At 42.9% G+C, this 27,416-nt stretch overlaps 1 protein-coding gene and 1 long non-coding RNA gene across 5 annotated transcripts in view; one reads left to right on the top strand and one right to left on the bottom strand.

Moving 5' to 3' along the window:
* The window catches only part of RASEF (RAS and EF-hand domain containing), an 80,495-nt gene extending 53,226 nt beyond the window's left edge, over nucleotides 1-27,269 (bottom strand). For all 3 annotated transcript variants that reach the window (XM_047831545.1, XM_047831546.1, XM_047831547.1), the window contains exon 1: nucleotides 26,504-27,269. In XM_047831545.1, coding sequence (XP_047687501.1) covers nucleotides 26,504-26,934 — 431 coding nt within the window. In that variant the 5' untranslated portion in view covers nucleotides 26,935-27,269. The remainder of the gene's footprint in view (nucleotides 1-26,503) is intronic.
* The window catches only part of LOC125151003 (uncharacterized), a 50,806-nt gene continuing 50,548 nt past the window's right edge, over nucleotides 27,159-27,416 (top strand). For both annotated transcript variants that reach the window (XR_007146570.1, XR_007146571.1), the window contains exon 1: nucleotides 27,159-27,288. This is a non-coding gene — a long non-coding RNA (uncharacterized LOC125151003). The remainder of the gene's footprint in view (nucleotides 27,289-27,416) is intronic.

The following is a 27,416-nucleotide window of genomic DNA, read 5'->3' as shown; positions in this document are numbered from 1 at the left end:
ACCCTAATGTAAAATAAGGAATCTGGGTGACTATGATGTATAAAGGTAGGTTCATCAATTGTAACAAATGTATCATTCTGATGGGAGTTCTGGAAAATGGAGGAAGTTGGCAAGTGTGTGGCCAGGGGGTATATGGGAGATCTCTGCACATTCCTCTTAATTTTTCCATGGACCTAAATCGCTCTAAAAACTAAATCTTTTTTAAAAAAATCTGATAGTTTCAGGGTGCCTGTGTGGCTCAGTCAGTTGAGCATCTGACTCTTGATTTCGGCTCAGGTCATGATCCCAGGGTCATGGGATCGAGCCCCATGTCAGGCTCCACACTGGGCATGGTGCCTGCTTGAGATTCTCTGCCTCTGCCCCTCTATCCCACTTGCTCTCTCTCTTTCTCTCTCTAAAATAAAAAATAAATAAAAAATAATTTAAAAATCAGATAGTTTTATTTCTCTTTGGGGGTAATAAAAATGGGTATATTCCTATTCAGGTGACACCAGCTGATCTCTCTGGATGCCCTGAACCACCCATACTGTCATTTGGTCAGTAAGTGGAAAGGCTTATCCTTTTATCCCCACACAAGTTAGGTAAAAGGTACTGACTTCAAAACGTACTCTTATTACACAGTACATCATATTTCAGAATAAACCCCAAATGACTAGAAAATAAATTCCAACAGCCAAATCCAGCTCTGGCCCTAAGGCAGCATTAGCTCTTTCTGTGAAGTTCATGTCTCTCTCTCCAGACAAGGGTGTGCCTCTCGGCCCACTAACCGCCTGAAGCCGGCCGCCTCTGACTGGAAGTGATTCCCGCTGGTGTTCTCACAAAAGGTGAGAACATTAACTCAGTTACAAAATTATTTCCGGCTCTCCCTTCCAGAGGGGAAAAAAAAATAATGATCTCTTCAACTCGGTCCCACCATCCCACAGACAGAAAGATAAGCCAGTCCACTGGCCTGGCCTTTCCTTGGCTCTGCTTTGCTACTGCTCAGGCAGAGGATGATGTAGTCTGGGTGTTCAACCACCAGTGCCTCATCCAGGCCCCCTCCCAAATACATCTCCCACGGATAAAATTCCTTCAGGACTCCCATCACCCTGACGAGTATTTTACTTCCCTAAGCACTTATATGGGTAACATTCCAGCAAAGATTTTAAAATGGAAACTCCCTGGGAGATGATTCAAAGTCTAGAAACATTTCAAATTGTAAATTGCTTCCTATTTGAAATCACTGACATTTAGTTACTGGGAGTTTACCAATGGAGGGAGGAAGACAAACAGCAAGAGGCACTGTGCTAAAGGTTTAGGGAGGGCACGCTCCCAACAGCTGAGGCCTGCCTCAGTCATGAATGAATAGTGCGTGGGGGAAGTGTAATGGCCTGGCTAAATCAAATGCTTCCTCACCACATCTGGCTTCGTGACCCAGGGCAAAACGCTTAACCTCCTGAGCTTCAGTTTCCTCAGACATAAAGCGAGGACAGTAATGGAACCTACCACATAATGCGACCATTAACTCCTACTGAAGCACACACAACTGTACCAGGCACACTGCAGGGAATCCATAAATGTTGGTCATTATTATGGTCTGTTATTGCTCTTGACTCCTCTACCCCAATGCATTAGAAAGAACTAGGGGTTATCTCCTGTGTGCTTCTGGGTTGTGTTTTGGGAAGGGGCCAAAAGGGAAAAAGTGGTGCGATGTGGACCACATCAGATCACAGACAGAACTGCTGTCTTATGGGTGCCAGTGCCGAAGAAACTAAAAAATGAGAACTGGGTCATGCCCAAGGTCAGTCTGCAAAGCTTATGGTCCAGGTGTGTGATATAATGATTCATAAGAAATATATATTTGGTCACTCGGGTGACCAAAATACATTTCTTAGATAGATTTGGTATTCATCCACAGTTCCTGAAAAGCTGCAGCGCCATAAAGGTGAAATGGGAGTCTTTTTATTAACGAAGGTGACTTTTGGATCCCATCCTAGGGCAGTGATTGGTTGCCGGGAAGACCAACCATAGGATGAAAGAGTTGAAACTTTCAGCCCCACCCACCCCACACCATGACCTCCAGGGAGAGGAGACGCGCCAATGGCCAACAATTTAGCCAATCATGACTGTGTAATGAACCCTCCATAAAAACCCAAGAGAACATCTTTTTGCTCCTTTTCAGAGAGTTTCCATGTTTGGGGAAAACGAGAACACTTCCATGTGCCACCGAGGTGGGCCCCAAGCTCCATGAGGACAGAATCTCCTTTGGTTAGGACCTCATCCTAGGTATCTCTTCATGTGGCTGATACATATTATGTCATACCCTTTAATAAACTGGTAAATGTTAAGTAGGTGTCTCCCCGAGTTCTGTGAGCCTCTCTAGTGAATTAATTGAAACCCAATCAGTCAGAAGCACAGGTAACAGCCTGGGGCTTGTGACTGGCATCTGCAGTGGGGATGGGGGATGAACCCTTAACCTATGGCATCTGATGTTATCTCCAACTGTCAGAATTGAGTTGAATTCTTGAACACCCTGCTGGTGTTCAAGGATTGCTTGGTTTTGGTGGGGGAGGGGGTGCAGAGGTCAGCCCCCACCCATGCTGGAATTGGGTCCAAGTGCTCCAAAAGAAAGAGTCAGTAAAAGTCTTCTGTAAAGCACCAGTCAGAAAGCATTTACGATTTCTGTTGCAAATACTCAACCTTGCCATTGTAGCATGAAAACAGGCATAGACAAACCATAAATGAATGAGCTTGGCTATGCTCCAATAAAACCTTATTTACACAAACAGGCCGAGGGCCAATGGACCTTCCTTTGATCCCTGTTATAAGTCTATTAACAGAAGGCCCTGAGCACAGTAATGAACATGGGGCAATGCAGGCCTAGCTTTCTATACACAAGGGAATGGGCGGGCCTTCGTTCACATCTTGCCCCTAGGTGCAGAACAGTTTTTTTTATATACGGATATCACATTGTCAGCGTGCTCTATATGTGTACAGGTGTATGTGAGAATACATAACTCTTTACTTAAGAGTACTGACCTTGCACGTTCATACCCCCAGTATTTCTCTTCTATCAATTTACCTGGCATCAAGTTAAATGTAGGCATAATCCAGTAATGTTAGTGCAAGCTGGTGTATTTTCACTGAAAATCTCTTTGTTTTGGTAAGAAAGATGGGAGTTAGGGAGAAAATAAAAGAGTGCCACATCAGTTCCTATTCAAAATTTTCCTTTAGAAGACATCTGTCACCTTCCCAGGTTTGCCTGATAATCTCAGTTTATCCTGTTGTCCTGTATTCTGTCTTGACTTAAAAAAAAGGAAAATTCTGGATAAATGCTAATCAAAAAGCTACATTAACAGTAGGTAACTATTACTAAACTATGTACTAACTATGCACCGAAGTTATTAACAGCTGCATTACAATAAGCCAGGGTGAGCTGTGGATCTGTACCCTTTCACCTCTTGCTGTCACCTAGTGGTGTGTGACATACCCCACTCATGCAGTGGAGAAACTTCTCACCAACAGGTGGCTAAATCAGAAGACAATCAGTGATAAGCCCATCTCTCCTTTCCTGATCCTTTTCAGACACAGTGTAACTAAGCCTTTCCTTTCAGGACTAAGGAACAGAATGCTCGTTGATAAGACACATTAGGCTCAGACAACAGAAGCTGTAGACAGGTAACTCTTGTGGATCTCAGATGGTGGTGGAGAAAGGCTGGGGACGGCTGCCCTGCTGGCCATCCGGGCAACCAGCCTATTGTGCCACTACCTGCAAGATGCACAGGGCAGCCAGGCGGCTGTGTGGCCAAATCAATGGGAAATTAGGAAATTAAAGGCACAGTGTACATGAAATTGGTACAGAAAACAGAAGTCGGACCACCCTGCCCCACAGCAACAGAAAGTAACTAGAATGCTCTTGCTATTGTAACTGAACCATTTTAGTAAAACTTACATGTATAACTACTTATTTTATTGAATAGTAATGCCTTTACATTTTGCAATAAACCCTTCTAGCAGCAATGACTTCAAAGAACAAAGGTTCATGCTTTAAAAAGGTAAGTACCAAATCTCCTTTCTACAAAAATGATGGTGATAAATGTGTAACTTGATCATCATGTTCGCCACCTGTCACAGCCAAGAGGAACTGATGCAGATATAACAACTAAACGGAATGTGGTGTCCTGGATGGGATGCTGGAACACAAAAGTCCACTGGGGAGAAACTGAGGAAATATTAATAAAGTATGGACTTAATAAGAATGTACCAGGATCAGTTCACTAATTGTTAACAAGTGTACTATACCAACACAAGATGTTAATCCTGGGGGAAAGTGGATACAAGTTATAAGGAAACTCTGTACTATCTTCACAATTTTTCTGTAAATCTAAAAACATTCTAAACAAAAGAAGTTTTTGTAAAGAAAAAAAAAAGTTTGTCAACATTTAGCCTCCACCATGGTGGACCAGATTGATACCATTAACCGCAAGAAATTCAAAAGATAATAAATAACAAATCTCCTAAAAGCATCTACGTCTTTTTAAAAATTTTTTTTTAACGTTTATTTGTTTTTGAGAAAAACAGAGAAACAGAGCATGAGTAGGGGGAGGGGCAGAGAGAGAGGGAGACACAGAATTTGAAACAGACTCCAGGCTCTGAGCTGTCAGCATAGAGCCAGATGCGGGGCTCAAACTCACAAACCGTGAGATATGACCTGAGCCGAAGTCTGACGCTTAACCGACTGAGCCACCCAGGCGCCCCACATCTACATCTTTTAAGAAAACTGTTCAGGGTCTACAATTCATTCATGCAGCTGTAGAATGAAAGCATGCAAAGCATGACCCTTCCCTTAGATCAAAAGACTATCTTTCTAAATTGATTCTGTGTATTTTCACTTCCAAGTTTTCTTGTACAAATGCACATGGTGACGCAACAAGTGTTTATGTGTCTCTGGTTAGCAGAAAAAGAACTCTGCAGAGATAAATGAGGCCAGTTTTATATCAGTGTCATCAATGCTTCTAAAAGAAAATCAGTGGAGTTAATTACAATAATGGTTTGATTTTGTTTTTTCCATCCACTTCATACAGAGTAAAGCTTTTGGAAGTTCATTTTGTTGAAGGTAAAACATCCAAACTCATTACAAATGTGACTCTAAATTCAGTGCAATATAAAACGAAAGCACTTTTAGTAAAAATCTTTTAGTTAAAAATTAAATTTTTACTAAATTAAGAAATGTATGGAGTAGAAATACATGTGGAACTGTCAGTGGTGCATATGACTGCACCCAAACAGGCTTTGATATTCTTACCAACTGAAAGAGAAGCTGTAGCTATCAGAATTTCAAATATATTCACACATATCATTACAGCATCTAAACATTATTGTGGAGATTACTTTTTTTCGTGGCTTATCATCATTCAAGTTTTGGAAGCATTTGAACCTTTCGAGAACTACTTAACAAATCATCCTATGTTTTTTTTGTAAACCTGTCCCCTAAGTTGGCATTACATTTTGTTCAAAAGCTGCTGGAAAACTTTTATCAAATTAGTCAACAATGGGAGCTACAAAAACTACCTTCAGCTTCTGTAGCTGTTAGAGGTTGGAATTCACTGAAAAATAAGCCTGAAAACAGGAAGGCACTGATGAACTAAACAGATTAAGAGCTCAAATGTTGCACAAATTAAATTCTAAAATTCCGTAATTATGATTTGGAATATCTCCACCTCCTATTTTTACTTGATTAAATTTATACTCTGTACCAAAATAAAATGAAATTGAAAAGGCCTACAATTCTGGAGCATCTCAGTACTGAAAAACATTCCTAAGAATCATAATAGGAGACAACTCATCTGACAAGTCTTATCTTGTAAAACTTAAGAAATCTGTCAAAGTATTTGTCAAAGAAAGTACTTTGAAAGTACTTTGAAGACAGAAAGCATAGAACTTGTGACCATCAAGGGTGGAAATATTTACGTATGTCAATATTTACACTTCTCCATACTAAAACTAAATACAATTGAGAATATCTGCCATTTATCAGAATTTGCTCTAAGCTTACGGCAGAATTTTCTCTATGACTGTACCTCAGCACTTAGACAGAGAATGTTTTCTCAGTTAAAAACATGATGACCTTCAAAGAAGCCTTAATGCTGATGTCAATAATTTCAAATTTAATAATCATAAAATGGAACTCTAAAGAAGATCACAAACAATTTTATGGCGCAGAAAAAGCATAAAAGACCACAATGAAGAAAGATATATTCTTCATGGAAGTACTAGAAGTAGTAGTATGAATAAGATGAATAAGTAACTGATTAAAGTGCTGAAGTATTTTCCAAAACTAACTATTCCACTTACACAATTTTTTTAACAGTCACAAGATTGATGAAAAGATTTTCTTTGCCTTAATGTATATACAATGTGTGTATGTTTTAGAAATAACCTTATTTTTAAAACTTTTTGAGTAGAACTATTTCAAGGACCACATATATAATAAAAGCAGTTTGTCAGACAATAAAACACAATTCCAAGAAAGTTAGATAATCTCAAGCATATTAGTTTCTCTCATTTTATTCACAGGAAAATTCTGGGTTTGAGGATCAATTCTATGACCACTCTACTTCCTACTTCATTTCCTTCAACCTGCTCATATTCTAAGCATTCTTAGGTGCTCACTGTCCTCAAATATTTTCGACAGTGCTCAACATGTAATACATAAATTTTCAACAAAGGAGACAATGTTCAGATAAAATCACTTTGGTTGATTTCACATCATCCCATTCCTTAACCATTTTTTTCAAATTTTAAGACTGAAAAAGGGTTTGGAAACACATGCATCCCTTCCTGGTCAAAGTGTACTTTGATATTGCTCTCTGATCAAATCAAAACCCTTTGTATTTCCTATCTAGAAAGTAAACCCTGGGGCACCTGGGTAGCTCAGCTGGTTGAATGTCCAAGTCTTGGTTTTGGCTCTGGTCATGATCTCACAGTTCATGGGAATGAGCCCCACACTGGGCTCTGCTGATGGCATGAAGCCTGCTTGGGATTCCTCTCTCTCCCTCTCTCTCTCTGCTGCTCCTCTGCTTGCGTGCTCTCTCTCTTTCTCTCTCACAAAAAAATTAATTTCAAAACAAACAAATAAATAAAAAGCTCTTTCAGAAAGGGAACCCTGCATATCAGTCAAGGCTCTCCCAAAAGTTGCCTCCTCCATGAAGCCTGCCCTGTTTCAACCACAAGAAATCTTCCCCTTCAGATCCCCTGCCACACTTCATCTGAAGCTCTGTGGACTGTTTTCTGTGAACGTTTACCTTCCCTGTTACCCTATCAGCCTCCATATCCCTTGCAGCAACAGAGAGCTGACCTGACACAGATCTTGCATCAATGAATAAAGGAGGCCAGAGCCTAGAGAAGGAGGACTCAGTGGGAGCTGAAGAGGAGAAGAGAATATGGATTTCCTTGCTGGATCTGAGGTTGGCTGAGGAAGTCCATGCTGAGGAGGGAGCAGATGAACCTTGCTGGTCACAGAGTCAGAGATGAGACTAACTAAGGGAAATCGAACTGCCAAGGAAGAAGGGCCAATCCCCTCCTGAACGCTGTGAGAAAGCAGGGCTTTCCAGAAAGCACATCTCAACCCTACAGGCAAGAGCGTACAGTTACTCTAAACCCACTGCTGCCCTTCATTTATTTTTCCCTTTTCTCATTTTGCATTGTTTCTAACAGGGGACGTGCCCAATACTTACCATATAATACTAGGAAAGAGTCCAAAATTGTCTACTCCAGAAACTGTCTGTCCTGCAGAGGTTTTTCACTAATATCTCTAATAGGCACAGGTGCCTTTGTTGTCCATCCACCTCAGATCTGCCTTTCTGTGTTCTGAGGTTGCTGAAATCAGAACTCCAGCTGAATGGCTGAACTAATGTTGTGAATCCTAACTGTATTTTCTCATTAATAAACAAGGATGCAGGGGCGCCTGGGTGGCGCAGTCGGTTAAGCGTCCGACTTCAGCCAGGTCACGATCTTGCACTCTGTGAGTTCGAGCCCCGCGTCAGGCTCTGGGCTGATGGCTCAGAGCCTGGAGCCTGTTTCCGATTCTGTGTCTCCCTCTCTCTCTGCCCCTCCCCCGTTCATGCTCTGTCTCTCTCTGTCCCAAAAATAAATAAACGTTGAAAAAAAAATTTAAAAAAAAAATAAACAAGGATGCATTTGTAACAAACGAACATGTACATTTTCGTTTCAGAATCATGAGTACCACTAAAGAGCACATTTTTTCTCTCCTAAAATTAGCATATTCTGGAATATAAGTGCATCCTACCTGTTCACTCAGCAGCAAACATATTTCTTGAATTTGTATTTAGTATATGTTAAAAACCTACTACTGATTATTCATATAATGCTAAATTATTATTGACATCATGGAAAGATAACTGGTGCCAAAGCTATAGTCACATTTTCTTGAACAGTTAAATCTTGACCTTATGCCGGTGTAGGGATGATATGGGCAAGAAATTTTGTTGTACATCATATACAACCCGCTCTGGCCTTCTTAAAAACCTCTCTCGAGGGTTACTACAGTTTTCTCTGAAAGATCATGTAATTAAATAAGAAAGTTTTTTCTACGGCATCCTTGAACTACCTTAAAACTATTTGTATACATGGCAATGTTTGTTTAGTTACTGTATGAAAAGCATAGCAAAGAATTTTTTAATCTACTTCTTTTAAAGTAACATTGATTTTTACCTACATACCTTCTTACCTAACCACCAAACATAAAGATAAATCAATAATGGCTTTCCAGTCTCTCTGTTTTACACAAAGAGGTGGATCCAAAATATTAAACTAAAGTTAAATTCGCTGTAGAGGTTTCCTCATAATGTTTTTGAACACATTTCCCTTTTAAAGTAAAATGCTGCTGATACCATTAATCTGACATTTCAACAGCTAAGACCTTTTGAGAGACCACTGGTCTCATTCAGTGGTGCCTGGGGCGTGTTTTCCATAAGGGAGAAGCTTCCCGAGATACACTCCACTGCTCATCAACTGTCCATTTCAATGCTTTCCAAGTATCCTGCAGGAAAGTTTAATTACTTTTTCATTTGATTTTCTCAACACCCAAAGGGTGATTTTCTGGAATGTGATTAAAAAAAAAAAAAAAAAAAAGAAAGCAGCCAAAAATCCTATCAAAATCTGACTTTTTCACATTATACCAGGATCAGTTGTCCTGAAAACAAATCCACTTAGGAGTTTCCAGAGCCGCAGCCCACTAGCAAACAACCTTCAGATTTGCAAACACTATCTACTGAGGGAATCTGACCTCAGCCCCTCAGGAGAGCCAAGAAAAGAACAACTGGTCTCTTAATTGAGTCATCATCTTAACTCACTGGTTCATCAGATTTTAAAAAAAGAAGGCAATCTCAGTGAGCTGTGTATTTACATTTATCTCAGTTTATATTTTTCGTCCCAAACCTTTACTCTTCCCTGGTTTGTAGTTCTGGTTCCCTGTGGTATGAGCTGCCCTCTGCTCTCATGTGCGTGGAAAACATCCCCTCTGGGCAATACAACTGGCCCAAACGCTACTAAATAAAATGGAAATAGATGTCGAATGGTTGCTTTCAATCCAAGTACTAAAGAAGGGGCTTAATAAAATTAAATAAGCAATAAAATTATTATAAAAATTCATATGAGTGGATAAAGAGAATGCACAAAGCTGTAGTAGGTGTTTACCTCCATGGATAGTTTTTGTAGCATTTCCCCAAGACTCATAAAAAAGAGCATTAAAGGGGTAACTGGGTGGCTCAGTCAGTTGAGCGTCCAACTCTTGATTTTGGATCAGATCATGATTTCACAGTTCTTGAGATCAAGCCCTACACCTGGCTCTGTGCTAACAGCACGGAGCCTGCTTAGGATTTTCTCTCTCCCCTCTCAGCCTCTCTCTCTCTCAAAATAAATAAATAAACTTCAAAAAAAAAGAGCATGAAAAATAATTTCAGTGACCAGCTATTGGCCTGGAGGCCCATGACACAGGTGAAAGCCCCCACACCTGGCCAGACTCCCCATGGGCTCATCCAAGCATATGCCCACTCCTACTCTTGACTAGACACCTATTTCTCACATGTATTCATAATAATAAAATTGAATGTTTGTGCTTATCCAAGTATCATCATTTCTACAAAGATACTTTAGAACTATCAGGTCTACTTTGCAGAACTTTCAAAATGAACATGGGAAAAGGAGCTAACTGGAATAAAAATTAAGACTGCAAATAATAATCATAATCATAATCATAATCATAATTTCAAAATGACAACAGCACTCCAGCCACCTAAAATTCAGGGATCTGGCACCAAGAAGAATCCAAAGAAGGTTGAAAGCCAAGAAAGAATAAAAAACAGCCTCTACGATACCCCTGCTCAGTACAGGAATAACCTGCATTCAAACAGAGGTTTGAAAACACAATTCTAATCATTTGCTTTGTGACTCTTCAGCAGATGGAGGTACCCAGGAAGGAAGAACTGACAGTCATGAAGTGTCACTGCGTAGCCTGACAGCTAGAAGAGAAAATGTATATAGGAACTCAGAAAGCCACGCTGAACTACTATCTCCGCAAATCCTGGGGATATCACTATACTACAGCCCAGGATGAAACCAGACTTCATGATGATGTCCCTGAGTTAGCAAGGAAATCTTAAATCATTTTCCAGTTATTAAGAGCAATGCATTGTATGTGTCCATGTGTTTACCAAAGACATGTGACAGACTGCTCATTGTACAGTAACAGCCACAAAGCAGAAATTTCCCAAATGGATAAGTAAATCCATTTATTTATGGGATACTCTACACACAGGGATACTCTATAGCAATGGAAATGACAGATGTACAACTCCAAGCTCATGAACGCAATGTGGAGCACAGGAAGGAAGATACGCTGTTTGGGGCCCTGTATGTAAATTAAAACAAAAAACAAAAAACAAAAAAACCCTGGCGGGGCGCCTGGGTGGCTCAGTCGGTTGGGCGTCCGACTTAAGCTCAGGTCATGATTTCACGGTTTGTGGGTTCGAGCCCCATGTCGGGCTCTGTGCTGACAGCTCAGAGCCTGGAGCCTGCTTCGGATTCTGTGTCTCTTTCTCTCTCTGCCCCTCCCCCACTTGTGCTCTGTCTCTCTCTGTCTCTCAAAAATAAATAGATGTTAAAAAAAAAAAAAGGCAAAGGATAATGACTGTTCTGGGGCTGAGGACAACAGGGATTGAAAGGGAGCACTGGGGACTTCGGAAAAATTGGTAAAATGTTCAGGTTCTTGATCTGGATGCCGATTACGTGAGCATTCCATCTGGGAAGATCAAGGAAGATTAAGCTCTGTGAACTGTTCTGTATGCGTACGTCTTTGAAGAATACATTCACAAAATACACAATATATTCAGTGAAGTATCAATTACTTATCTTCATGGTAAATTCTGTCAGGAACACTTCACAATTCAGATTTCAGACAACCAGGGCAACCCAAGGCATAATTCTGGCATATGTCAAGTTCATATTTTCTACCTAAGTTCAACATTCTCTTTCTCGGTCTTCTCTATCTCTTTATAAGCAACTCCCAAGCAAAAGTGGCTAAATCCCATACTCTCATTTCTCATTTTACTGGCAGAGTTAAAACAATTTTTAAATGTTTATTTATTTTGGAGAGAGAGAGAAGGGAGAGGGGAGCGGACGAGTGGGGGAGGAGCAGAGAGAGAGAGGTACACACAGAATCCGATGCAGGCTCCAGGCTCTGAGCTGTCAGCACAGAGCCTATCTCGGGTCCAGAACTCATGAACTGTGAGATCATGACCTGAGCCCAAGTCAGACGCTTAACGGACTGAGCCACCCAGGTGCTCCTCCCTAACAGAGTTTAAAATGTGCACAAATCACCCAGGGACCCTCTTAAAATGCAAGTGCTTCAGCAGGTTCATGGTGGGGCTTCAGAGTCTGCGGTTCTAGAACCACTACCAGGTGCTGCCAGTGCTGCTGGTCTGCACTGCTGAGTAGCAGTGCCTGAGAAAAGGTGTGATTTAAAAGAAGCGTCTGCTGGGGTGCCTGGGTGACTCAGATGGTTAAGCGACCGACTCCTGATTTTCGGCTCAGGGCACAATCTCACAATTTGTGGGTTCAAGCCCCGAATCAGGCTCCATGCCAGCAGCCTGCTCGGGATATTCTCTCTCTCTCAAAATAAATAAACTTTAAAAAAGTAAAAAAAAATAATAACGAAAGCAGTGTCTGTTGAGCTCCTGGGAACTGAAAAATGAGCATGCAACTAGCAGCTTTCTTATGGCTGAATTTTAGGACTTTTATCTGGTGGAACACTTCTGGGATTCCCTATGCCTCTCAAATTGCATCCTTGTTAGGAGCTACCAATTCAGGGACTAAAACTAGTAGTTGGGGACAGTAGAGGAAGAACCTTCCCTACTCTAAGGAACTTCATAATGTTTCTCATTATCTTTGGACTTCGTGGCATAATGACTTTTCCACAGCATCTGCAAGAGGGAAGGAGGGAAAGAAAGGGAAGGATGGAAAGAAAGCGAAGGAGGAGAAGGAAGACATAAGCAAGCAAGCAGATGGTTTGCCCGGGAAAGGGCAACAGTGTGGAATGCTGGCGTGGCTTGATGCGGCCAAGGCTGCTTCAATCCAAAATGCCTCTTCTGTCAGGTGCTTGGTTCAGACTCACGGATACTGTGATGAAGAGTGGGACTGCAGGGTAAGGATGGAGCGGTACAGAGGAAGCCCATTTCCCCCCAGGGGGCATTTCAGAGCCATAAACACATGCAGGGCAAGCCTTTTCTTGGCAGATAGAAAAATAACAGGAACCACAGAAAGCTGCCACAGAAATTTGGAATGTTGTTTTGGACTGTTTAGGCATTTGGAAGGGGCGCGGGAGGAATATAACATACGTACCGGGGTTTTTTTCCAGATTCAAGTAAATATCCACAAGTTTTCTGGTATATATTTTATAACCTAGAAGCATTTTTAAAATGGTCTCTGATCTTTTCAAAACTGATTCCCAAGACATCGGGAATCTCAGAAACTGGGAACATCTGAAAAAGTTTCTTAGTGGCTGTGGTTAATATTATGTGTCAACTTGGTGAGGCTACTGTACTCAAACACTTGGTCATACACGTCTGGATGTTGCTGTGAAGGCATTTTGTAAATGACACTAACATTTAAATCAGTAGGCTCTGAGTAAAGCACATTCCCCTCCATGATGCAGGCAGGCCTCATTCGATTAGCTGAAGACCTTAAGATAAAAGACTGACCTCCCTGGAGGAAGAAGGCATTCTGCCTGTCCCTCTGCCTGCAATGACTCTTCCTGGGGTCTCCAGCCTCCTGGTCTACCTCCGCAGACTCTGGACTTGCCAGCCTACACAATCTAAGAACCAATTCCTTAAAATAAATTCCTTTCTCTCTCTTATACACACACACACACACACACACACACACACACACACACACACACACACACTTTATAGTTTCTGTTTCTCTAGGGAACCCTAAATAATATGGTAGCTTACATCATTGCACTTTGGGGCTAATCACACATAAACAAACATATACCAGCTTCACAGCATATACAAGCTAGCACTGCCTAAAAGAGCTGAATAAGATTATTCAACTTACTCAGTTGAATAAATTGAATTCAATAAGAACTGAATTATTTTTCAGTTGGCAAATACGAACTTTAAGTGTCATTCGATGGAGTAGGTCACTTTTTAAGGGCTCCAAATGCTCAGCTATATCGTAACATTTTAATTGTCACAGGGCTCATTAGGATTGTAATAACCTGTCTGAAAAAGCTGCAGACTTTTGGGGACTGATGGATTTTTATTGGCCTAAAGACAGCTTATTCACTATAATCTATTAGCAGCAAGGCAATGCATTATCCCCTTAGACCAGTACAAAGCCTCTGAATCTGTACACACAGAACCAACCTCCCACTCAGCGCTGGCTTTGTGCCTGGCCCTGCCCCCTCATGAATTTGTACTGAAGACCAGGACTGCTCCACCACAATGTGTGTTCCTATAGCATCAACCAGCTTGTTTCCTAGGTCAACAGGTGAGTGATGCTGAAGTGGAAGCTGTGTTTCCCAGCATATTAAGGCTCTGTGCCCCCAAGTAACAGCCACCAAATGCAAGTCCATTCCCCAAGCTGCAGCGGCAGCTGAGGTAAATACAGGGCCGACACAATGCCCACTCGGCCGGGGGCCTTCCTCTTGGCACAGATGGTCCACATGCTTTGTCCTGGTTCTCTCAGAGCTTTGTGCATTTTGTCCTTGTCCCTATAACTCAGCAGCCACAACCTATATACCTCCTCCATCAAGCTACCTTAATCTTCAAAAAAAAAATTAAACTGTAATATCCTATATTTTTGTTTTTTAAAACATGTGCAGGTATTCCTGGGCTGTTGTATTTCCATGTCTATGTCTCTAACATGACTGAGGCTCCTGGGTGGCTCAGTCAGTTAAGCGTCTGACTTCGGCTCAGGTCATGATCTCATGGTTCATGAGTTCAAGCCCCACATTGGGCTCTGTGTTGATAGCTAGGAGCCGGGAGCCTGCTTCAGATTCTGTGTCTCCCTCTCTCTCTGCCCCTCCCCTGCTCACACTCTGTCTCTCTATCTCTCTCTCAAAAATAAATAAACATTAAATTTTTTTTTTAATATAACATGGCTTTTTTTTTTTATTGTGCTGGTATCTTATTAGAGTTGTTACTGGGTTTTTTTTTTCCAGTGTTCTGGTTACAAAGGTGTATAATATTGAGTGGTTGGCCCTATCCTATCCTTCTTCATATGTCCTATGTGTTTGCAGAATATTATGTCTTTCTGGAATGCATACACCATGGTAGAGCAGAATGCCGGTACTGTAATTCATTCATTAACATCCCCAAGCTAACCATTTCTGCCAGACTGTGAAGTACATGCTGTGCCATGGATCCCCAAGGAGGAAAAGAAAAAATATTTTGCATCACAAACACCAACACTGGTTTATAGCATTTCAGTCAGAAAGCATGACATATGAACATCCTAAAACATGGATTTTCAAAGCAAATGTCAATGGACTCTCCCAGAATTCTTCCACCCCAGCCCAGAGCAGACTATAACTCTGTTCTACGGAAGCAAGAATTACGAAGTGATCGTGTCACGTCAAGGGATGAAATGGCACAGCCGCCATGCCCCGTAGATGAGCCACAAGTCAGTGGATGTGCCACTAGCTCCCGTGAGCCCTTTCACCTCTGCCAGCAGGTGATACTCTCACCACTGCATTCGGATTTCAAAATGAATAACTCATTTGCACATGTTTGCTTTATATCCAGACATTTAAAAAATATTCCTGGTCAAAAATATTATGACAAAATGGCCACCTGAACATGCTCCATAATTTTATAATTGTAAATAATCACAATGGGGTATTGTGGTTGAACATTCTCATAAAATGTCCCAAAACTATTTAAAAAAAAATTGAAATTGAATAGTGACTGCCCTTGGTGTATGTGTGTGGTGAGAGAGTGCTCTTAGAATGTGTTATTACCTCAAGTGTTTCCGCCTGCTTGCCTAAAAACAGCCAGTATGAGTACATTCAAGGGGCAAAGCTTCACAGACCCTGTATTTGGGATGGCTCAGAAACAAATGACACAAACAGAAATCAAGGCACAGAGCTTTGATAACTCTTCAAATTTCTTATCTGTCTGAAAAAAATTCATATTTCTTTAACTTTTTTTATCATGGTAAGAAACATACATGAAATCTACCTTCTTAACAAAATTTTAAGTGGACAGTCCTGTACTGCACATTATTGTAGAGCAAATCTCCAGAATGATTTCATCTTGAATGACTGACAGGCTATACCCATCAAACAGGAACTCTCCATTGTCGCTCCCCCCACCCCCCCGCCCCTACAACCACCATTCTACTTTCTCCTTCCAGGAGTCTACTTAAGATACTTAAGATATAAGTGGAATCATGCAGTCTTTGTCCTTCTGTGACTAGCTTGTTTCACTTAGTGTAATTCCTTAAGGTTCATGTACGGTGTCCCACACTGTGGGAATTCCTTATTTTTTTTAAAGCTAAATGATATTCCATTGTATTATATATTCTTCATCCATTCGTCTGTCAGTGGACACTTAGATTATTTCCACCTCTTGGCTATTGTGAATAATGCTACAATGATTGTGAGAGTGCAGATATCTCTTTAAGATCCTCATTTTAATCAATTCTCTTGTATACATACCCAGAAGTGTATACATACCCAGAAGCTGGATCATATGCTAGTTCTGGGTTTTTTTTTAATGTTTATTTATTTATTTTGAGAGAGAGGATGAGTGTGCTTGCGTGTTGGGGAGGGACAGAAAGGGGGAGAGAGAGACAGAGAAAAAGAAAAAGAAAGAGAGAGAATCCCAGTGCTGTCAGCACAGAGCCCGACATGGGGCTTGATCTCATAACCATGAGATCATGACCTGAGCGGAAATCAAGAGTTGGACATTTAACTAACTGGGCCAACCAGGCACCCCATATGGTAGTTCTATTTTTAATTTTTTGAGAAACCTCCATGTTATTTTCCATAGTGGCTACACCATTTTATATTCCCACCAACAGTGTACCAGGGTTCCATTTCTCCACATCCTCACTAGGATTTGTTACTTTTTGGTTTTTTGATAATAGCCATCCTAACAGCTGTGAGACGGTATTGCATTGTGGTTTTGATTTGCATTTCCCTGATGATTAGTATTGTTGAGCATCTTTTCATCTGTGAAAAATTTTCTGTCTGAAGGACAAAGTATTCCAACAGTAAAAGATAATACCACTGCAGTACCTCTTATACCCAAATTCCTTTATTTTTAATCAGAAGTCATTCCATTCTGATTGACTTTGTTACAAGTCTTAAAAATTAAGATATGCTTAAAAACTGTGACATGCCTTAAATGTTGTTCTAGCTTCAAATGAAGAGAAAGACATTAGGGTAAAAGGGGTTCTGGACATCCCAATGCATTCAGAACTCAGCTCTCCTCCCCCAAGGACGCACCTATCAGGGCAGCAAAACCTGGAGGCAGAAAATATCGTACAAGCAACATCTGTTAAGCCTGAACAAGGTGACTCCGAAAAGTACAACAATATCCAGGAGAAAAAAAAACAGTGGTAGAGAGAGAGACTCTCTTTGGGTCAAAAAATACTACCCACAAACTTGGGAAGTGGAAGCAGCAGCCCAAGTCCTAATTTAGGGTACCGTGCAATCACATGCTCACATCAACATGGATTCTCAAAGCAAAACTATGCCTGACACTTGAATTTACCAGGGTACCTTCTCAGGTAGGAAACAAAGGATGTGCAAACTAGAAATGGTAGCTTTCCCAACTCTGTGCTTTGACCATCAGAGTATGAAAAATTGGAATTTCCACTTCAAATCTGAATTTTTCACCATCTTTTATAAGCTGGTATCATTCACAGCACTGAGCCTACATCCAGCATGACAGTTCAGAGAGGCTGGTTTTGGGCCCGGACTCTTCTCCACCAGCTCAGTGTTACTCATCTGGCCCCAGACCCCTGAGTTTGTGACCCCCACCTCCATGACATCAGTCACGACCCACAGGATGGTAAGAGAAGGGAACCTGGAGGTCATCTGACAGGTGCCTAGAGTCCCTCAATGGAACTGTAACACCATCATAGGAGCTAGAAGGATACGACTTCTGTATCGAAGACAGGAAGAAACTCTGAATTTTAGTTTACCTGTTTGATTTCTGACCACCAGTAAGAGCTGAACTCAGACCATCCACCCATGATTCTTCCCATTCTATAACCTCACTGATGCTATCACCTCTGGATAGAGACAAACTGGCCAAGAAACTCTGATTTCTAACAGGATACTACTTAAAAAAATTTTTTTAATGTTTATTTATTTTTGAGAGAGACAGAGACAGAGCTTGAGCAGGGGAGGGGCAGAGAGAGAGGGAGACACAGAATCGGAACCAGGCTGCAGGCTCTGAGCTGTCCGCACAGAGCCTGACGCGGGGCTCGAACCCATGGACCGTGAGATTATGACCTGAGCCAAAGTTGGACGCCCAACCGACTGAGCCACCCAGGCGCCCCTGACAGGGTACTATTTTAAAACACCCTGGGGCGCCTGGGTGGCACAGTCGGTTAAGCGTCCGACTTCAGCCAGGTCATGATCTCGCGGTCCGTGAGTTCGAGCCCCACGTCGGGTTCTGGGCTGACGGCTCAGAGCCTGGAGCCTGTTTCCGATTCTGTGTCTCCCTCTCTCTCTGCCCCTCCCCCGTTCATGCTCTGTCTCTCTCTGTCCCAAAAATAAATAAACGTTGAAAAAAAAATTAAAAAAAAAAACAAAACACCCAGTATCTAGCCCAGTCCCAGGCACATGTGGATATAAAAACATGTTATAGGAAGGAAGGAAGGATGGGTGGAAGGAAGGAAGGAGAAGGAAGGGAGGAAGAGAGGGAGGAAGGATGGACAGAGAAAAAGGTAAGTTTCTTCTGTTGGATTAAATGACAAGATTGGGAACCATTCAAGATGAACTTCTTCAACAGTATTATGCCCTCAAGTTAGAAGATGGACAAGACTGGGGTGCCTGGGTGGCTTAGTCGGTTAAGCATCTGACAGGCTCAGGTCATGATCTCACAGTTTGTGAGTTCAAGCCCCACGTCAGGCTCTTTGCTGACAGCTCAGAGCCTGGAGCCTGCTTCAGATTTTGTGTCTCCCTCTCTCTCTGCCCCTCCCCCACTTGCAGTCTCTCTCTCTCTCTCTCTCTCTCTCTCTCTCTCTCTCTCTCAAAAATAAATAAACATTTAAAAAAATTTAAAAAAGAGAGATAGACAAGATTGATAAGCAATGATAAATAAACTAACATTTCCAATCCTACATTGTTCTTGAGAATTTCAAGTCTTTTTTTTTTTCTTCTTCAACGTTTTTTTTTTTTTTTTTTTTTTTTTTTTTTTGGGACAGAGAGAGACAGAGCATGAACGGGGGAGGGGCAGAGAGAGAGGGAGACACAGAATCGGAAACAGGCTCCAGGCTCTGAGCCGTCAGCCCAGAGCCCGACGCGGGGCTCGAACTCACGGACCACAAGATCGTGACCTGGCTGAAGTCGGACGCTTAACCGACTGCGCCACCCAGGCGCCCCTCAAGTCTTTTTTAGAACAGTGTATCTCACACTTGATTACATGCAGACCTTACTTAAAAATATCTCCTATGAGTTCCAGGGTTGACATAAATATTGTTTTTACCATGTTGCTTAACCAGGAACAAACATAAACCATATATAAACTTCCTATACTTATAGCTCCAAAACACTTAGAAGACCAACATGCATTTACAAAATCAATGAAGTCAGAATTAGCAACATTCATCTAACCTGACAGGGGATACACTTCCGTCTGAAACTAAATCACCGTAGCCAACATCAATATGGTAGCACAGCTTGCACATGGCTCTTTGGAGCACATTGACACAACCAAAACCCCACTCTCCCATCACTTTCTACAGAGACCACAGACAATCCAACAGTTTGGACAGTTCATGAGTGAACTGTCATGCTGGATGTAGGCTCAGTGCTGTGAGTGATACCAGCTTATAAAAGATGGTGAAAAATTCAGATTTGAAGTGGAAATTCCAATTTTTCATACTCTGAAGGTCAAACCACAGAGTTGGGAAAGCTACCATTTCTAGTGTGCGCATCCTTTGTTTCCTACCTGAGAAGGTACCCTGGTAAATTCAAGTGTCAGGCATAGTTTTGCTTTGTGTTGTCAGCCACTTGACATGAACATATCACCATGCACTGTTCTGCCTATGAATGCAGTGCTGGGGATGCCACACAATCTTAACCACAAAGACAGGCTTTGAAACAGAGCGGCCAAATCTCTGACGTAGGAGTCATCCAGGTGATTCCAAACGTGTGCAAATCAGTTTGTGTTATATTTCATCGGAATGAAAACAAAAACATTTAGGATTCTAAGACTCCCAGGTACACATGGAAAGACCTCAAAGGGTCTGATTTCAGAAACACTCTTGACATGAAATGTCCACAGCATAGGGTATGTGCCAAGAGGTATTTTTTCAGATTATACCTCATCCCAGGTCCTTCAGGTATCAGAAACTCCTATGTATTTAAGGTGGGACAATAAGCTCTTTGAAGGTCAGGGTCAAGTCTACAAAGTCTCTCTAGTGTGCCTAGGACACTGGGAGGCACACTGAGTGAATGAGAGAAAGAATTACAGAAACATGTTTGAGTTACTGCATCTGTCTATCTTTTTATAAGACATACAAACTAAGTCCTTAAAGGTCACAATTCACTCTTCTCCTTTTATAACTGCTCTGACAAAAGTAATTATAATTTGGAAAATCCTGGATATTTACAAGTTGAAGCAATGGAATTTTTTTGAGGAACTAACTCCAAGAAAATCATGTGTCATACATATATTCCCCCGTTACAACTTCCCTGTAGAAAGCAGTGTTTACTTTCCATTTTACAACCTGATAGAAGACTAATGTCATCAAACAGAAGCAGCCTGAATGCCCACGATAAAGAATCTCTTCCTGCTTCTTCCTTCCAACTACACACTGCAGTCAGGAGCTGCCTCAGCTTTAACAAGTTACACATGAACCAAGAATGTGTACTGCATACACCATCTTAGGAGGAAAAACCCAGGCATTTGAACGCCCATGGTGCTCCGATCTCTCCCATCACCTACAGGGTCCCGTTTCTGCTGTCAGCCTCCAAACCTCCATTCAAGACAGATCAGTGCAATGGCGTTACTTCCATTTTTCAAGTGAAATAATTGTGTAACCTGGGTGGAAATGAAGAAACAGGTAAAGATTTCTTTTTTTTTCTTTTTTCTTTATTTTTGAGAGAGAGAGAGAGAGAGAGAGAAAGTGCATGCAGGGGAGGGGCAAAGTGGAGGTGACAGAGGATGTGAAGTGGGCTCCACATGAACAGCAGAGCCCGATGCAGGGCTCCAACTCACAAACCGTGAGATCATGACCTGAGCCAAAGTCGGACACTTAACTGACTGAGCCACCCAGGTGCCCCCAGAAACAGGTAAAGATATCTATATGTACAGTGATAGGAGTAGTATGACCCTGAATCTGAACAGTGATTTGGGAGAGGAGTAAATCAAAATTTCAGGTTAAAAGCCAAGCTAAGAGAACAGTCTATGGTTCTTGGAGTGCAGTCTTCCCAAGGACACCCCAGTTTAAGCCTTTTTCTTTATGCCCACCTCATAAGGGCGGGATAAATCATCTCTTATCAAAACCTGAGAATAAAGACCTGAACAATCAGTGAGATCTCACAATCTGAGCAGGCCACTAACTACATGGCCAGAACAGATAGTCTTCCAAGGACAGGAAGGCCAGAATACATTTCTGGGGCCAGGAGACCTAAATGAAACTATCACCTTGAGATGAAATTCAACTATCAAAACCAGAAGGGACCATCATCAAGTAGAGTCCATAAAAGCCAAGCCACCGGCAGACCCCTACAAAGCCCAGGAGCAAGTCTTGGAAGGTTCGAGGCTGAGCTGCGGTTTTCTTAACAGACACATTTCTCCCGCTCAGCAGCAGGGAAATGACACACTGAATTACAACAGAAGATGTACTGAAGAGGAGAAAACAAAAAGCAAAAGACCAGCAACAGTTAGAAAATAAATATACATATAAACACCCCACTTCTGAACCCAGAAAAGGCAGAGAATTCTGGAAAGCCTGTGGCTACTACACTGATAGATCCCAAAGCCAGCCCCAGAAGTAAATATCAGACACAGGCAAAATCACCCTTAATCCTTTTCCAGGACTGGGATCCAACCCACTGTCATGTCTCAAGGCTAGAACAAATCTTTATCTCCCCGGATGAGCACCAGATATATTCCTGGCCACATGAGTAGAAAACATATACTTATCTACAAACACACAGTCCAAAGCACCAAGATACCCACATTTTGGAGACACTCAAGAGCTAAAATTAGATTGAGCAAAGCTGATTTGCCTCTCCCATCTCAAGGTGGCTCATGGCCTCTTCAGTGGAAAGAGAGGGGAAACTGAGGCACTATCCAATCTGTCCATCTATCTATTGATCTCTTTCCTCTCCCCTCACCTGTACCCTCTCTTGCTCCAAGTCTCCAGCCCTCTTTCTGAGTTTTTCTTTCTCTGCCTTTATCTCTCTTCTGCCTCCCCATCTTGTGATCTTGTACCAGACCATGGAAAGGAAGGGGCTGCATGAAACAACCATGCTATTTTAAAAGAAGACAACCACGGAGAGCCTGGGTGGCTCAGTCCATTAGGCATCTGACTTCAGCTCAGGTCATGATCTCATGGTTTATGAGTTTGAGCCCTGTATCAGGCTCTGTGCTGACAGCTTAGAGCCTGGAGCCTGCCTCAGGTTCTGTATCTCCCTCTCTTGGCCCCTCCCCAGCTGTGCGTGCGTGCTCTCTCTCTCTCTCTCTCAAAAATAAATAAATAAAAATAAATAAATAAATAAATAAACAAATAAATAAATAAACAAATAAATAAATAAATAAATGCAACCAGACTGGAAAGGGCTAACGTGGAACCCAAGAAGGGGAAATGTAAAAGAAACCCTGAGCAGTAGGGAAACTATACTTCAGCCTACTTGTAGCTACATGTTTTAAAAATGTCCTGCTTAAATGGGATTGGTGTTCAGCCATGGATCTTTCTCTCGATTTCCATAATCATCCCTACAATTATATGGAGATGCTAAAGTACACTGTTTTTGACACCCCATACACAACTCACAGGTCGGTAGTTTCAGTTCTTCTCAATTAAATTTATTCTTTCTAAATTGTCAATATAAAAGTCTCCCCTTCAACACCGTGTGTGTACAAAGGTCACAAACCATAAGAAACCACACAGGACTGATTTGGGTGCCTGAACAAATGGCATCCTTGTCCTGCCTAGTGGGTCACCAATCACACTAACACCTGTTACCTTACAAGCACCACCTTGGGTCTGTCCCTAATCTGGCCATTGTAGTACCTGTGCCCATGCACAAATCCATTGTGGTTTTGGTGGCAGCTGGATCCTCATGTTTCTGTTTGTGAAAACATGGGGCTCAAAACTGATTTATCAAAGTGAAATCAAATCACAACACAATTCGCAGCAAATGGAGTTAAGGAAGCTCTGAAAAGCTTCAGCTCCAACTAGAGGAAAGAGTTCTGCCATCCCCCCACCCCTGGTCAAATGCTCAATGCACCCACAGGCACATGCATGTAGACACACACACACACACACACACACACACACACACACACACACCCTATTTCTCTCTTTCTTTGCTGATCTTAGAACACCATAAACAGCTCACACCAGAGTATTAAAAAAAAAAAAAAAGGAAGGAATCAACAAAACAAATGAAGAAAGTGCACATAACATGAACTAACTGCATTCTCAATATATGAACCAAGGAATCAAAGAACAGAGGTTTATTCCATTCGTTTTTGCAAACATTTAGTGAGCACATTTATTACGTACTAGGTACAAAACTCTCTTTCATAACACACCTGGCACAAGAAATTGGCCAGGCTAGGTTATTACAAGCCTGTTCTCTATCTCTCACCCAACCTTCCCTTCCCGCTTTGTGGAGTTTTCTTGGCCCTGTACAATCTTCCCTTACTGAATTCTCTTATATAACCACATGGCCATGCCCATTCTGGTTTCACCTGCTGGCTGACCTAATTCTAGGAATTCTAGGAATTCCTAATTCTAGGAAGTAGTGATGGCCATCCTGACCCTGAAGACCATTTACACCTGCCCAGTTCAGGTTAACAGGTCACTTGACTACTCTGGACAGTCCCCTTTAATCTGCTAAGTAAAAACCAATTTGTGAGTGTGCTGACACACATCCCAGAGACCATTTTCATCCTTTCAGACAGTGCAACATTATTTCTTCTCTAAGATCACAATTACTGACGACTGGGGAGTTTAACCCAAACTTGCTTAATATTTTACACCAGGAGCTTGAATGGTCTTACAAATGGGAAACTCTGTCAACACTACTACATTGTGCCTATATGTGTTCTTCTCAAACTAGGCATGAAAACCCCTTGGATAAGCATGGGATAAAGCCACCAGGCAAAATGGCACATCCTCCTACAGAAACAATGTTCCCACTGGAGGAAAATATAGTATTTTATATTAAAATAAGCCCTAATGTATTATGGGGAAAAATGAACAAATACATGACCTTTTTTATTGTTTCTTTATTTTTGAGAGAGAAAGAGAAAGCACGTGCAGCCACTAACTGGGGACAGGGACAGAGAGGGGGAGAGACAGAAACAATCTTAAGCAAGCTCCACACTCAGTGCAGAGCCCAATGACGGGCTTGATCCCATGATCCTGGGACCATGACCTGAGCCAAAATCAAGAGTCAGATGCTCTGACCACCCAGGCACCACCCAGGCGCCCCCATGACCTTTTTAAAAATAAAAACTCAAGACTTCAAAGAAAGCTCCCGGTCATAGTAGTCCGTTGGACTGTCCTCTATGTATGGAATTTCTTGCAAAAAAACCCTCTCACCTTTAAATGTTCTTTCATGAATTTTTTGAGAAATGTTTCACCTGCACTATAAATTTCCTGAAGTCATGAACTACATTCCATACTTCTCTTTGTCCCCAGGGACCTAGGACAGTACCTAAGACAGTGCCTGGCACAAAATAAGCACTCAATAATGTTTGCAGAATTAATTTGGCTGAAATAATGCTGATGGCATTATCAATAACAAAAGAGTGTTATCACATTTGGATTAGAGGAACGGAAGGTGAACAGCTGTATGAGGAAAGTGGAATGGAAGCAATTCAATTTACCAAAAACAGTTAATGGCTGCCATGGTAACAATCAGATGCAGCAGCTCAGTTTAGTTCTTTTCCACTTGAACAAGTACAGGAAGACAAATATTGTACTTGTTAATCTCCAATCAGAAGGGGGTGGGGCTTAAAACAAGTCTACTGGTGACACTGGTGCCCATAAAATTTAATAACCTTTGAAGAGTTTGGAAATGATAATAACAATATCACCAATATTAAATCCTGGTTTGTATACTGATTCTAAGAAGATCATTCTAAATCACTTAATGGTTAAGTGTCATATATTTGCTGCTGAGAGTTCACAACTGTGAAAAGTAGATCCGCGTGTGGATAGAAAGCATGGCATGGGTTCACCTTTCCTTATTCCTAAAATTGTTACTTTTCATTAGGCAGACCTAAACCAAGTTACAGATAAGAGATAACGCAAAGAATACTGTTTATAGCAATGTTTACATTTTTCTACTTTCCTGGTAGAGCCACTGCATTTTAACTCATTTGTAAATAACAGAAAAATGAGTATCACACCCACTTTCTCTACACATCTGTCTCATACTGCACTGAGTCACTCTCCATGCCTCACTTTCCAAACTGGAGGGAGGAGCTGGGCAGAGGAGGAAGTGGAACCCAGGTCTCCAGGTCTGCAGGTCCACGCTGTGAATGAGTGAGCCAGACCACTGTCCCCTCCCAGGGCTACTTGCTTCTCTGAGTCTTCAGTCTAAGATATGTGAATTGTCAGCCAGAATGACACCTTTCAGTTATTAATAATGACAGAGCTCCATAAGCTTTCAACCAAAAATCCAAACAGAGAGCAGAAATACACTTTTTACAGCATTCACGTGTTTGTAGTGCTAGAGGAAGAAGTGAAACTGGCAGCTCAAGACATACCATGGCAGGAAAGCAGGGACACATGCAAATTACTCTTGCATAAAACCTGAGTATCTTTCTTTCCCTGCCCTGCCCCTGCAGGCATTCCCTTAACCCCTAAGAAGTAAGTTAGTAACTTGATATTATTTCTGTCGGAGCCATAGGAGTAGAGAATTAATTGTATGATTTTACCATTTGATTCCATTGTATAAAACCAGTTTTTCAGTTCAACAATATCTAGGATCAAATCCCTGCTCTTTTATTAACTAGTCAAGTCCCTTAATGTCTTACAGGTCTAAATTTCTGAGTCTTTAAGTTTCTCCAACAATCAGAAATAAGAAAACCCACTTCCCAGGGTTGTTGCAACAATTAAATGAACGAACTCTGTAAAATGCCTAGAACACAGTACGCATCAATGAATATGCGAATCCAGGAATATAAATGCCCAACATGTTTGATCTTCTATGTAGTTGTAAGAAAACAACAAATACAAGAACTACTTGTAGAGTATGCCGATCGCAGCGACGCTCCGGGGTGCAGCCTGGAGGCCTTGGTAAAATGTGCGATTAAATGTAGGGACCGCTCCCAAACCCTTGCCTGGGAAGAAACTCTAGACCCTGCGGAATTCACTGTGACCCAGGTAATTAACAAAGTGCCCTGTGCAGGACTCAGAAATGAGCAAGCAAAACTTTCTCCCCAAACCCGAACTCTGAACGCACTCCCGTTCTTCAACTCTAGGGGGTCTCGACTTGAAAAAGTTAGAGTCCGTGGACCCGGAATACAGGAAACACCATCCTCACCTTCGGCCCTCCAACCCACACACGCACCTGGGGATGAACTTGGCCTCTTCCCCGAGTCGCGCCTGGAAGTCCTGCCAAGCCTGGACCGGGCTCGCGCGACCCCAGGGTGCTGCCAGCGTCTCCGCAGCGTCCTCGCCGCCCTCGTCCTCCTCGCCGTCCTCGCGGTCGGGCTCCACCTGGCCCGCGGTGGACGCGGGCTCCCGAGGCCCCCAGCCCCGGTGCCGCCCCCCGCGGCGGGCCCCGCGGAAGCCGCGCGCGAATTCCTGGAAGGTGATGGCGCCGTCCCGGTCGGCGTCTAGACGCTGGAACACGGCCTCGGCGTCTGCCGGCCGCACGCGCAGCTCCGCGCACAGCGCGCCGAACTCCTCGCGCTCTAGGCGCCCCGAGCGGTTCGCGTCGCAGGCAGCGAAGACGGAGCGCAAGCGGGCCAGCTCCTCCTGGTCCCCGTCCGCTTCCATCCCGCCTGGCGGGGACAGCCCAGACAGCTCCGGGGCGCGACGGGGCGCGCTGCCCGCCGGGGCTGAGGTGACGGCAGGAACTCCGGGGCCACCTGCTGCCGCCGGGAACCGCGGAGAGTCGGGCTCGTCCGGCTGGTTCGGCCACTTGCAGGAATGTCCGGACGGGGCGAGGCTCCTGGGCGGGCTGGGGGCGGCGCGCTTCGACGCTGGTCCCACGCGCTGCCCCTACCGGCCCAGGAGCAGTGTTAAGTGCGCCCCCCCAACGCCGCGCACCGCGCAGCCCCGTCCGCCCGCAACTGAGCGCCGGGGACCGGCGGCCTTCACTTTCCGGGCCGGCCGGCTCCGCCCAGCCAGGTAGGAGGAGCGCACGGCTCCGGTTCCCACGCCTCCGGAACCCGCTCTGCTTTCCGCGCCGAGCTCCAGTCGGCGGCACCTGGGTTGGGGGGCTCTTGGGTTTAGGGGCCCGGCCGGAACCCTGGCAC

This window comes from Prionailurus viverrinus, chromosome D4 (assembly GCF_022837055.1).
Source record: "Prionailurus viverrinus isolate Anna chromosome D4, UM_Priviv_1.0, whole genome shotgun sequence".
In the NCBI taxonomy this organism is placed as follows: Eukaryota; Metazoa; Chordata; class Mammalia; order Carnivora; family Felidae; genus Prionailurus; species Prionailurus viverrinus.
The sequence above is the reverse complement of the archived record's forward strand: the minus strand, read 5'-3'. Positions and strand labels throughout refer to the sequence as shown.